Source organism: Hemicordylus capensis, chromosome 2, assembly GCF_027244095.1.
Source record: "Hemicordylus capensis ecotype Gifberg chromosome 2, rHemCap1.1.pri, whole genome shotgun sequence".
NCBI lineage: Eukaryota > Metazoa > Chordata > Lepidosauria > Squamata > Cordylidae > Hemicordylus > Hemicordylus capensis.
This window is the reverse complement of record NC_069658.1, coordinates 170,497,304-170,511,504: the sequence shown is the minus strand read 5'-3', so window position 1 is coordinate 170,511,504 and position 14,201 is coordinate 170,497,304. Positions and strand designations below refer to the sequence as shown.

At 43.2% G+C, this 14,201-nt stretch overlaps 1 protein-coding gene across 6 annotated transcripts in view; it reads left to right on the top strand.

Moving 5' to 3' along the window:
* Positions 1–14,201, top strand: part of LOC128346030 (tumor necrosis factor receptor superfamily member 1A-like) — a 46,919-nt gene that overhangs the window by 11,966 nt on the left and 20,752 nt on the right. The window contains exon 1 of one of the 6 annotated variants that reach the window (XM_053298863.1): positions 642–4,786. The exons of 4 other annotated variants lie outside the window; for them this stretch is intronic. In XM_053298863.1, coding sequence (XP_053154838.1) covers positions 4,784–4,786 — 3 coding nt within the window. In that variant the 5' untranslated portion in view covers positions 642–4,783. Of the gene's footprint in view, positions 1–641; positions 4,787–7,372; positions 8,172–14,201 lie in introns of those variants that run through there. One more of the 6 variants, XM_053298864.1, reaches the window with a different exon arrangement.

The window sequence follows — 14,201 nt, the reverse complement described above, 5'->3', positions numbered from 1 at the left end:
TAGGCATGATTGACTGACCCCAGATCCTCCAGGCAGCTTCAGGACTGAGCACAGAGGAGCAGAGCTGAGGTGTTGAAATCTATATGAGTTAAAATGGACTTTACAATCAGGAGAAAAGGACTTGACAGTCATGTAAAGAAGCCAACAGCTCTGCTGGTCTCCTCATTCAAAGTCTGACCCCTAAGCTCCATCTTGATTATCATTAATTACAAACTCAGAGAACTTGGCCCTGCATGAAAAATGTGTCTGTCTTCAGAATATCTATGTCATCAGATAACTGCCCATGTGTATTCTCTGTACTAGATCTAGACTGGGAGACTCCCAGTGTAGATCTGGTCTTGATTTAATAGAAACAAAGCAAGAAATATCTTATAAAACTCATGTGTTCAGAATTTTTAGCAATATTTTTAGTAATATTATTTTGGTACTTTACCACAGTTGACCATCTTCTTTTCGAGTTCCCTTCCTAGCCTTCTTTATTTATACCTATTTATATCCAGCTCTGTTGGTTTATACCTTGTACATGTTATTTAAGATATCATATGTAAGGGGGAGAGGAAGGCGGGGTGAGGGGGGAGGATGGATCTTCAAATCTTGCACCTGGGCCCACTCCAACCTTGCTATGCCATTGCCACCACCATCAGAATGCTCTAGCCTCCTGCTTCCATTTTGTAGCTGAGTCCTTTTCAGTCGGGCCTTTACTGCCTCCCCAGCTTTTATTTCCACTTCTTTCGCTTCAGGGCTCAGCACTGAACAGACTGGGGATGAAGCCAGCATCCGTTTAATAGAAGTACTGCATGTCACGGTCTTGGCTCTCTGCAGACTCATACTGCTTCCTGTTTTCAAATCCACCCACTCCAGCTTCACTTCCATTTTCTCTCTCTTCTTTGTATTTTTCTTTTTTGCATTTTATTGCATTTGCTCTTTTCTGTTTGGCTCACCCTTTCTTGTGCTCTAGTTCCCACCACCACCACTTCCTCTCCCACCCACAGTTGATTTTCTTCCATCCTCATTTTCTTTCCCTTTAGAGTTGCTATGTCCCCCAAAATTCCAGGTTTCACCCAGATTTTAAGCATCTCACCCAGCTTGCTTAGCCCACCCAGATTCTCCCAGACTTCAGTTTTCATTAAAAAAAAAAAAGAAGAAAAGAAAGAAAAAAGCTAAACTCTAGCCCTTGTAGAAATTGAGTTATGGAGCAAAACGTGCAGTCACTATTCTGCTTAGAAATTATTTTCCAGCCAATGTACATAATATACAAATTAGGTACCCAGATTTGGAAAGCCAGAATATGGCAACCCTATTTCCCTTTCTTGTCTGTAATTCACCTCTTTCATTTTGTTCCCCCTTTGGATTCATTTTGCTTTCTTTTGGCACTTTCTCTCCTCCCTTTCATGCTGTAACTACTTTCCCCTACGTGCATGTTTTTTCTTGCCTTTCTCTCTCTCTCCTGCTACTTTTCTCTTCTACAGAGAGAAGAGATTCTTATATGACCACATTGTGAACTTCATGGCTGAACAGATATCTAAATTTTGAGTCTCTTATCTAACCTTCTGACCCCTATTCAACACTGCCTTTCGAGGTGTTGCATTATGGGCTGAGTGTTTAAACTTGCTTCGGTAACTTGTTGAACCCAATACTTAACATGAAATAGCAATCACTTAATCCAGTTCACTGATCTAGATGTTTAGAGTAGACCCATTGAAATAAAAGTACTTAAATTACAGTGCAATCTCTGCATGTCTACTCAGAAGTCCCATTGAATTCAATGGGGCTTACTTAAGTAGTCAATATAGGATTGCAGCCTTGAACTTGAACATTTGTTCTTAACTGCTCTGCTCTAAGCAGGATTAACTTTGGATACACCCTGTTGTGTTTTGATTTTTATTTACTTACTTTGTATGTGTATATTTTGCCTCATTCCTGGGAAAAGTATTTGGAACGCCCATGTACTAGTACCTAAGAATCTGCCATACTGTTCCAGTTTTGTCCTCCTCACAGAGGAAGGGAAAGGGGTGGTGGCAGTGGTTTCTGGTCCACTTGGCCAGTGCGTCGCCTCAGCTGTCCCCATTTCTTCTTGACTCCAGGATTTGCACTCCCTTAAGTGACGCAGCGGGGGAGTGGTTGACTAACAAGCAGAAGGTTGCTGGTTCAAATCCCTGCTGGTACTATATTGGGCAGCTGTGATATAGGAAGATGCCGAAAGGCATAATCTCATACTGCACAGGAGGAGGCAATGGTAAACCCCTCCTGTATTCTACCAAAGAAAACCACAGGGCTCTGTGGGCGCCAGGAGTCGAAATTGACTTGACAGCACACTTTACCTTTACCTAACATAACTGTGGGGTTCCCCTACCCTGTTATATCCTCGACAACCCTGTGAAGAAGATCAGGCTAGACTGAGAGGTAGTTCCATGTCGAACCAGCTTGTGGCTGAGTGGGGATTTGAACCTGTATCTCCGCAGTTCAATCCAGCTCTGTTGTGTCCACAGTCTGGCTTCCATTGTTTGCGTGCTACTGGATCTCTTATAGCTCTCGACCCCTAGTTTTATCTTCTCAATAATCTAGTATCTTGCCATGTTATCAAAATGGCAAACTATTCTCAGGTGGCTAAAACATGTTTTTGAGCTCTTGAAACTGGAAGAGACACAAAAAACCTGAATGCAATAAAAAGCAATTGAAACACAAAGCTTCAAATAAGTGGAGAAAGAATGTACTTATAAAGTACATCCTACCAAATATAGGGCAATTTTGTGGGATGGGAGATATTTCTCTGTAAGACAACTGAGCATCCCAGTCAAATTCAGAGTCCTTCATTATATTGGACAACGTGAATGAATGAATGAATGAATGTAAAAGAAAGCCTCCAATACTTTTGTTGAAAGTTTCCTCCTCTTTTAATAGAAAACAAAATAACACCCACTCTTTCGAAATGTGGGCTGCTGAGTTCTTCCTAGAATGTCTTTGGTTGTGTGCTGGTTTTTTCAATAATGAGCCTGTCTCAGATTCTGTCAAACAACTACTCAATAGTTTGCTCTCACCCTGCACCCACCCCACAGGGCACAAAAAAGTTGAAATGTGGGGTTGGGACCTTAGTTCAGTGAGTGAGGATCTGTTTTCCATGCAGAAGGCCCCAAGCTCAGTCCCTGGCAGCATCTCCAGGTAGGGCTGGGGAAGACTCCTGCCTGAGACCTTGGAAAGTCATTGCCAGTCCAACAATACTGAGTTAGATGGATCAGTGGTCTGACTTGGTATATAAGGCAGCTTCCTAGTATGCCCTTATATTTTGCTTTAACAAGCTAAAAGAGAAATGTTCTATGGATGAAGTTAGGCGGGAGTATCTTCAGGTCGATAGGAAGTTTGTAGTTTGTACTAATATAATGTTTCTCATCTCGGCCCCAAATTTCTGAGCCTGGGGACATGCCTACCAAATATAGGCACTCCTCAACTTACAAACATCCGTATATAGAAACAAAGCTCCATAACATATTGCACTACAGAAGTCCCTAACTTACAAATGCCAGCCCACACATACGAATAAGTCATCACTCTTGGGAACTATATGCATTGTGAGTTATGAACATCCAAATTACAAATGAACATTTGGAACACAGCTTGATTGTAAGTTGGTAAAATTGCCCAGTGCTCACTGTTCTCCAGGAAGAAAATCCCAATTTTCTTTTGATATGTCATTAGGGGGCTTGTTTAGAGATGTGCTCTGCATATCATCTGATACATATTTTTGATAATATTACTCTCAAGATTATCAACAGAGTAAAGCTAAATTTACAGTTCTGAACACCAAGAGCAAAATTACACATGCATTTTTTAAAAAAGTTATCACTCTGGAATCTTCCCCCTCTTCAATTAATGCATAGTATATTTTCTCACACTTTATGCTCTGTGTGTGTGTGTGTGTGTGTGCTTTAAATGTAACCACACTCCCTTCAGCTAATGTAGGAAAAGATACTCGCCCACCAGCTTACTCCCAGTGTGCACGCGCGTTGGCCAGAACCAGTTCCGTGTACATTCCGAATGCCTATCATAACACTCTAAAGCAGCTCACACAATCGGTAAGATGGTAGGACAAGTATCGGTAGGAGTGGTTTGGGCCCTGGATATTTGAAGGACCATCTGCTCCCAAGGGTTTCTGCCCATTTGACCAGATCATCAGAGGGGGTTCTGCTCCATGTTCCGATGGTGAGAGAGGCCTGGTTGTTGAGCACATGGGACAGGGACTTCTCAGTCATTGCCCCTGGCTTTGTAATGCTCTCCCGGCTGAAATCTGCTCTTCAGTCTCTTTGTCAGTTTTTAAGGGAAAAGTAAAGACGTGGCTCTTCACCCAGGCTTTTGAATGAGAGTATTGGATTTTTGTTACTGCTGCTGCTTTGTGTTATGTATTATTATTACTTTATGGGTTATTAGGTTTTATACAGATATTATGTTTATATTATCTGTACTTTTGTGTTATGTATTTTAATTTTTGAGATCATCTGTTCCTTTGTATTTTAATTATGAATTGTTTTAATTATATTGTAAATTGCTTTGAGATTATTTTAATGAAAAGCGGTATATACATTGAACAATAAATATAAATAAGTGCCCTACCCAGCTTCGGGAGCTGTGCACACTCCTGGTTTTCAGTAGCCTGTGAGCAAACAGTTGGGTAGGAGAACGAGGGAGTGATCGTCTGTGAGACAGGAACTGCGGAGGACAGTGCTGTTCTACCCAGCACTTGTACCCTACTACCCAGTATTTTAACGAGGAAGGATGAAAAGAACAACATATGGTAAGACTTTAATGTGTTTGAAAACAAACCACAGAAAGGAGCAATAGAAATTATAGCCCCTCCTAATATATCAGTAAAACATCTGAAAGATATCTAAGGCAATGGCAGTGATTCCCATAAGTAAATTATGCAAATTGCCCCTTGACTGTTCCAGTCCTGCTGTTCAAATACTTTAATTGGGACCACAAGTCACACTTCCCCAGAAGGAACAGGTGCACAGTCTGGGAGTGCTTCTGGATCCACATCTCTCCCTGGTATCCCAGGTTGAAGCCAGAGGTGCTTTCTGTCAGCTTTGACTGATAAGCCAGCTTCATCCATTTTTTGAGGTGAACAACCTCAGAACAGTGGTACATATGCTGGTAACATTACCAGCATGTGTACCACTGTTCTGAGGTCATTCAGAACAGAACTGAGTACTTGGCTACTGCAATGCGCTCTATGTGGGGCTGCTTTTGTACATAGTCTAGAAACTGCAGTTGGTACAGAATGTGGAAGCCAGGTTGGTCTCTGGGTCATCTTGGAGAGACCCCTGCTAACTTGGCAAAAAGGCACCTTTTAATGTGGTGATTCTCTTTATTTAGCAGGGGGAGAGTAACTGGCCCTATCCACCCCCAGCACAGTACCTCCGGTGACCGTTGCTGGCGTCTATCTTATTTTTCTTTTTAGATTGTGAGCCCTTTGGGGACAGGGATCCATCTTATTTATTTATTATTTCTCTGTGTAAACCGCCCTGAGCCAGTTTTGGAAGGGCGGTATAGAAATCAAACAAACATATTACTCCTATACTAAAAGAGCTACACTGGCTACCACTAAGTTTCTGGGCAAAATACAAGGTGCTGGTTATAACCTATAAAGCCCTAAACAGCTTAGGCCCTGGGTATTTAAGAGAATGTCTTCTTCACCATGAGCCCCACCGCCCATTGAGATCATCTGGAGAAGTCCATCTGCAGCTGCCCTGGTGGCCACGCAGGGACAAGCCTTCTCTGTTGCTGCCTCAAGATTCTAGAATGCACTCCCTGTTGAGAGCCTCCCCATCTGTGGCAACTTTTAAAAAGTCCCTAAAGACTTATCTTTTCACCCAAGCTATATAATTTTAACTGTGATTGTAAATTGTTTTAAGGATTTTACTTTTGTGTTTTAACATGTTTTATGTTGTTGTAAACCCCCCAGAGACAGACGTTTGGGGCAGTATACAAATCTGATAGATAGATAGATAGATAGAGAGAGAGAGAGAGAGAGAGAGAGAGAGAGAGAGAGTTATACTATCCCAATAATGGAAAAAGAAAACTTTTGACCTGCTCTTTCCATACCATTCACAATTCTATAGACCTCTTGTCTCACCCAATGTTCTCTCTAATTTTTTTCATCTGTGTGCGGAATGAGTTTTGTTCTGGATGGCAGTATCAAGGCAGTGTGTGTCCACACATGCATTCAGAGTGGGACCTTACTGATTCAACTTGAGTGGGATCTAAAATTAACTGAGCGGACATTTAAAAAAAAGTATGAGCACGTGCACAAACGCATGCCTTAGATGGAACACTGGTCCCATCCTCCCTTAAGCATCTCTCTCTAAATAAAATCCCAAATGCTTTCCTTGGAAGGAAGATGCTCATTTTGGTTGTCTTCTTCTGTACTCTCTTCAGGACTTCAATATTATTGAGATGGAGTGGCCAGAACTGGAGACAATATTCTAAATGTGGGCTGCATGCATATACATAAAGACATTGTTGACATATGTAAAGCTTGTGTCCTCTCAATTTTGCCTCCAATCCTCCCAAACTTGCCTAACTTTCCATCTTGTGATTTGAGCAAAATTGGGAGAGAGGTCACTTCAGATCAGCCCTCATGAGAGAGTTGGGTTGCCTTATTTTGGTGCGAATTTCCATTCCAAGTTGTTTCAAGTTTCTGGCCAGGTAAAGGTATATGTGTTAATCTTGTGTTCTTTCCTCTGGCTGATGGAAACAAAATGGATCCTGCATGTGCTAAGGCTACAAATTTGAACGTATGTCTGTGTTGATGAACTCTTGCCTGGGGAGCATTCAGGCAGATGAGGAATCCAGGGATTACTTCCTGTCCTTTGCTTATTTAGTAATCCATAGGAGAGTCTGTCATCTTAAAGGTTTAAGGATTCAGGTATATATGTCTACCATGCACTTTTATGTGTGCTTCTTGACTCCAAGTTGAAAGGCAGGACTTCTCTTGACAGAACACATCCTGATTCTTTCCTCCACAAGGTTTGCTCTTCTATATGTTTAACAATTAAATACTTCTATCATTAGACAAGTTTCTACCCAGCCTGACTGAGGAGTCTCTTGTTTCATAGGAAGATTGAGCTGAATGGGGGCCTTTTAGGCTGATTATCAGCATCTGGGAACCTAACCCCTCCAATTCCCATTGCCCTAATGCCCATTATTCATGGATTCACTATCTGGCCCCTTCTGCAGAATGGAACTTCCACCAATAATGGGGTTCCGCTTTTCAACAAAAGTTCCCAAAGCGGTTTACATAGATATAAATAAGGACATAAAATGGCTCCCTGTCCCCAAAGGGCTCACAATCTAAAAAAAGAAACATAAGATAGACACCAGCAACAGCCACTGGAGGGATGTTGTACTAGGGATGGATAGGGCCAGTTGCTCCCCCCCTGCTAAATAAAAAGGTGCCTCTTTGCTCAGTTAGTGGGGGATAATTAATCCATTGGGACTTGCGTTGTCTTGGGGTGTGTGGGGTTTTTGGAACAAATGCACTCTAGCCCAGACCTGTGAGTTTGTGGTGAACTGTATATATACAGGGAGGATGCTTGTTTTGCAGGGGTGGTGTGGGGGGTGGTGTACGCTCATTAGGACCAGGGTCCAAAATTACCTAGCTGCACCTCTTGGAGCACCTCTTGCACTTCTACTTCCAACAGCAGTTGGAAGTGGTTGGAAGTCCAACTTCCAAGAGCAGTTGGAAGCCTACTGTGGAGAGAGCAGGAATAACTGCAGCGGCTGAGCAAGCTTTTGTAATCAACAACATCTAGCCTTTTTTCTCTTTAAACTAACTAACAGGAGGAGGGGAGACTTTGAAGGGCAGGTTTCTCTTTAAGGGATAAGTCCTTGTCTGTGTGTGTGTTATTTGCCAGGGCTAGCAAATTCCTGTGTTTTAGTTTGTCCCTGCCTGGAGGGGGTGGAGTCAACTAGGGCTGGGGGAGGCCTCACATTCCTTTGATGCACATCCTGTGTCTCAGTTGGAAGCCTACTCTCTACATAAGAAGTGTAGGACCCAGAGCATAGCGGACAGGGATAGCAAACAGGGCGTTGGAGTTTTGTGGGAGTATAGTGGGAAGTGTGCGGAGGAGCCTGGAACAAGCCCCTGTGCTCACAAGGAGCTCGGTGGAGAAGAGAAGGTAAGTACGAATCCCTCCCTCATATTCCTGAGAAAGGCTGTTTGGACAGTTAAATAGCTGACCATTAAAGCTGAGATCTATCCGTCAAATAAACTATCTCTAAATACTGTGAACAGCCAACAAAACCACTATGAAGCTAGAAAGCCAGCAGGAGAGGGGGCACTTCCCAGTGTATTGCACAGAGTACCACATGTATGACTATTTGCTTCATGGGCAGAAGTCATGGGTGTGTGCTCGGTGCAAGGAGCTCCTGGCTCTCAGGGAACAAGTTTGTTCCCTCGAGACCAAGGTGGCGGATCTGGAGAAGCTCAGAGAGACAGAGAGGCCTGCGAACAAGACCTTCAGGGATGTGGTAGAGGCATCCCACTCCAGGGCTGATAGCTCCAGTGCTGGCAGGGAGAATGGAGGTCTTGGGGTAGGAGGACATCAGTCTTAGGAAGAGTGAAATGCTCCTTTAGAAGGGACCCCTTCCATAGAAGAGAAGGAGATGGGGGCCTTCTTGTAGTGGGTGATTCGATCATTAGAGGTATAGAGAGATGGGTTTGTAACCCACATCTTGACCACATGGTGACTTGCCTGCTTGGTGCGAAGGTTGCAGATATCACGCAGCGTCTAGATAGGCTCTTAGGCAGTGCTGGGGAGGAGACAGCTGTCATGGTGCACGTCGGCACCAATGATGTGGGGAAATGTAGTCAGGAGGTCCTGGAAGTCAAATTTAGGCTGATAGGTTGCGTATTGAAGTCCAGGACCCCCAAGGTAGCATTCTCAGAAATGCTACCTGTTCCACGCACCGATACAGTGAGACAGGCAGAACTGAGGAGTTTCATTGTGCAATGTGTAGATGAGACATTGGTGCCGGGAGGAGGGGTTTAGATTTGTTAGGCACTGGGATACATTTTGGGGCAAGCAAGGCCTGTACAAAAGGGACAGGCTGCACTTGAAACAAGATGGAACCAGACTGCTGGCACTTAAAATCAAAAAGGTTGCAGAGCAGCTTTTAAAATGACACCTGGGGAATAGCTGAAGGGAGCTGGACAGTATCCGGTTCAGCAAATGCCATCCCTTAAAGTGCGAAGGTGCAGAGGATTCAAAGAAAACAGAAGGGGACAGATCAGAACCACATAAAGAGCAGACAGGCGCCTGTGCCAGCTGGTCAAAGAGTCAAAAGAAAGATAGCAGACACCAGGGAAGAGATTCAGCATATAGGTGCTTATATGCCAACGCCAGAAGCCTCCAAGCCAAGATGGGTGAGCTGGAGTGCTTGATTGCTAACGCAGAAATAGATATAGTGGGTATAACAGAAACATGATGGAACAGTGAGAACCACTGGGACACTGTTATCCCTGGATATAAACTCTATAGAAAGGACAGGGAGGGGTGCCTTGAAGTGGAGTAGCACTGTATGTTAAAGAAGGCATAGAATCTAACAAGCTAGAAAACCTAGGTGGACTGGAGACCTCCACAGAAACCCTGTGGGTGACAATACAAGGCCTGAAAGGGAACGTGCTACTGGGGATGTGCTATCGCCCTCCGGATCAAAACGCTTACAGTGACTAGGAATTGCAGGAAATCGGGAGCTTCAATGAGAGGCAGGGCAGTAATAATGGGTGACTTCAATTACCCACACATAGACTGGGTAAATTCACAGTCAGGTAATGACAAAGTGGTCAACTTTCTAGATACGTTGAATGACTGTGCCCTAGAACAGTTGGTCTTGTAACCAAGCAGAGACAAGGCAACCTTGGACTTAATCCTGAGTGGCACCCTGTCGTAAATCGGTTGGCATGGCTGACCTGACAGGATTTACAGTCCCTTCAGCTCTACTTCTGTGAGTTAAATAGAAAGTCTAGAGATATGTGTAGCAGCTTAGCTGCACGAACGAAAGCGAAAAATGACTCACAAAGAAAAAAAGTAGTATAAACAAAAATAAAGTCCGTTGAACTAAACTAGTTACCCCCCTCTACCAGGGGCATAACAAGGCTGGAGTGGGCCCAGAGACAAAATTTTAAAATGGGCCCATCGCTGACACACACACACACACACTTCGCTGGGCCCCTCGCTGATACACACACACTATATATAGTCATGTGACTTGCCTCTGGGGGGCCCCTCGAGGCGTGGGGGCCCCCAGGCAGCCACCTCCCCTTGCCTAATAGTAGTTACGCCCCTGCCCTCTACGATAACTGAGTAATAACTGAAAATAAAGAAGCTAGGAATGAACAGAACAAGGACAGGCTGAAACAAGAAAGGTTGAATAATTCCCAGTATGAAGAACACCGTCTGCAGTAGGCAACGTTGCTGGCAGTAACTGTCCCAGGAACAGCATCTGCTTAATATAGGACTCAAGATAACCGGCAGCCAGTCAGGCTTTCCTGATTCAGCATTTCTATTTCTTCTCTTGTGAGATCTTGCGCTTGCATGTCTCCCACTGAGCCTTTCTCTTGAGACGTCTTCTTAACACAGGTGAAATTCCAGCTTCTTCCTGATCGGTCTCTGCAGCCCTTATCTCTGCCAGCTGTTCAGTTTCCCCTGTCTGCTGCCATTCCACCCCAGCTTCAGCGTCTGTTCTCACAGCCAAGTCCTCCTGCTGTGCTTCTGAGCCTGTTTTCCCAACCAAGTCCTCCCGCTCCTCTTCTGACTCAGAGGTCTGGGCCATGACACACCCTTTAGAGAACAGTGACCATAGTGTGATCAAATTCAGCATACATGTGGGGAGAGAATAACCAAAGAAGTCTAACAGAGACATTTTGAATTTCAGAAGAGGAAACTTCTCCAAAATGAGGAGTATGGTGAAAAGAAAACTGAAAGGGAAAATGAGGAGAGTCACTTGGCTCCAGAATGCATGGAGTTGACTCAAAACCACAATACTAGAAGCCCAGTTAGATTGTGTGCCCAATAGGAGGAAATTTGGTACACTAAGTGTACCAAATTTGGAAAGAGAAGCATCCAGATACAGAAATAACAGAACAAAGGCTAGCAGACCAGAGAAGATTCATAATAAGAAATAAAGTATTCATAGGAGTTGAGCTGGAAGAACTGCAAAGAGCAACACAAGCTCAAGATATGGAAGAAGAATTACCATCAACTGAAGAAGTGGCTTAGGCGCAGGAGGTGTTGGAAATTGAGGATGCCACTGTTGCTGAACTGTTTCAAAATCAAAACCAGGCAACCACCCCTTTGCCTTCACCGCAAAAACCTGAATGCCGTTTAACAGAAAAGCAACAAGAAATAAAGCACATGAACCAAACAACCACCAGGGTTCGAATTGCAGCTCTAAAAATAGTTGCCAAAAAACAACTTGCTCAAGCATTAAAAGATGTCAATGCTGTACTTGCAGAAATAACAGCCAATAATTTGCAAGAAACAAACCAACTAATGACCATCAATCATGCTCTGCACCCCCACAGTGATGTAGATAGGCTATACCTCCCTCGCAGCTCAGGTGGAAGAGGAATGCTGCAAGTCCATCAAACCGTAGAGGAGGAGAAAAAAGGCCTTGAAGAATATATCGAGGACAGTGTAGAAGATGCACTTCAAATGGTCAATAACGAGAAACTATCCAACACCATCAGACATCACCAAGACCTGGCAATGGCTTAAGAATGGCAACTTGAAGAAAGAAACAGAGGGTTTAATACTGGCTGCACAAGAACAGGCACTAAGAACGAATGCAATAACAAACAGCAAGTGCCACCTTTGTAAAGAAGCAGATGAAACTGTGGACCACCTGATCAGCTGTTGTAAAAAGATTGCACAGACTGACTACAAACAAAGGCATGAAAAGGTAACAGGGATGATACACTGGAACATCTGCAAAAAATACAAGCTACCTGTAGCCAAAAATTGGTGGGACCATAAAATTGAAAAAGTTGAAGATGTAAAAATATTATGGGACTTCTGACTACAAACAGACAAACATCTGCCACACAATACACCAGATATAACTGTAGTCGAGAAGAAAGAAAAACAAGTCAAAATAATTGACATAGCAATACCAGGTGATAGCAGAATAGAAGAAAAAGAAATAGAAAAAACCACAAAATACAAAGATCTACAAATTAAAATTGAAAGGCTGTGGCAGGAAAAGACCAAAATAATCTCAGTGGTAATTGGTGCCCTGGGTGCAGTTCCAAAAGACCTTGAAGAGCACCTCAACACCATAGAGGCCACAGAAATCACCATCAGCCAATTACAAAAGCAACTTTACTGGGAACAGCCTATATTCTGCGAAGATATCTGTAACAGCAACAACATTGATAATAAAATTCAGCCATCCCAGGTCCTTGGGAAGGACTCGATGTCTGGATAAAACAAACCAGTCAATAACACCTGTCTGACTGTGTAAATTTTTATATATATATATATATATATATAGAGAGAGAGAGAGAGAGAGAGAGAGAGAGAGAGAGAGAGAGAGAGAGAGAAGACTTCCTTCTGAAATTGGAAGGCCTGCCCAAATGAGGAGAACAGAAATGAACACAAACTCTGGCAAAAGAAATGCAAGGTGACAATAAGAGGCAAAAAGAGAGTTTGAGGAACATTTAGGCAAAAGCATCAAGGGGAATAACAAATACTTCTTTAAATACATCAGATGCAGGAAACCTGCTAGGGAGATGTTGAACCTTTGGATAATGAGGGAGTGAAAGGGATTATTAAGGACGATATGGAGGTTGCAGAGAAGATAAATGAGTTCTTTGCATTTGTCTTCAAGGCAGAGGATACTGAGCATATACCTGTTCCTGAAACAGGCTTTTTTAGGGATGGAGGCTAAAGAACTATCTGGAAAAACTGAAAATTAACAAATCGCCAGGGCCAGACAACATCCATCCTAGAGTCCTCAAAGAAATCAAATGTGAAATTGCCATCCTCCTTGCTAAAAGATATAACTTATCCTTGCAATCAGGCTCTGTACCGGAGGACTGGAAAGTAGCAAATGTAACACCGATTTTCAAAAAGGGATCCAGGGGTGATCCAGGAAATTACAGGCTGTTTAGCTTGACATCTGTTCTAGGCAAATTGATGGAAAGCATCCTCAATGATAAAACTGTGAAGCACATAGAACAAAAGGCCCTGCTGGGAGAAAACCAGCATGGCTTCTGCAAAGGTAAATATTGCCTCACAAACCTTTTGGAGTTTTTTGAGAGTGTTAACAATTGTGTGGATAAGGGTGATCCAGTTGACATTGTATACCTGGACTTCCAAAAAGCTTTTGACAAAGTTCCTCATTAAAGACTCCTGAGAAAACTTAGTAGTTATGGGATAAGGGGACAAGTACATATGTGGATTGCTAACTGGTTGAAAGACAGGAAACAGAGGGCAGGTATAAATGGAGAGTTTTCACAATGGAGAGAAGTAAGAAGTGGGGTCCCCCGGGGATCTGTACTGGGACCGGTGCTTTTTAATTTATTCATAAATGATCTAGAAGTAGAGGTAAGCAGCAAGGTGGCCAAATCTGCAGATGATACCAAACTCTTCCGGGTAGTGAAACCCAAAACAGATTGTGAGGAGCTCCAAAAGGATATCTCCAAACTGAGTGGGTGGGCGACAAAATGGCATATGTGCTTCATTGTTGGCAAGTGTAAAGTGATGCACATTGGAACTAAAAACCCCAACTTCAAATATACGCTGATGGGATCTGAGCTGTCAGTGACTGACCTTGGGGTTGTGGTGGACAGCTCATTGAAAGTGTCGACTAAATGTGCAACAGCTGTGAAAAAGGCCAATTCCATGCTAGGGATCATTAGGAAGGGGATTGAAAATAAAACAGCTAATATTATAATGCCCTTATACAAAACTATAGTGCGGCCACACCTGGAGTACTGCGTACAATTCTGGTCACTACATCTAAAAAAGGACATTGTAGAACTGGAAAAGGTATAGAAGAGGGCAACCAAGATGATCAGGGGCCTAGAGCACCTTTCTTATGAGGCAAGGCTACAACACCTGGGACTATTTAGTTTAGAAAAAAGGCAACTACGGGGAGACATGATAGAGGTCTATAAAATCATGTATGGAGTGGAGAAAGTGGAT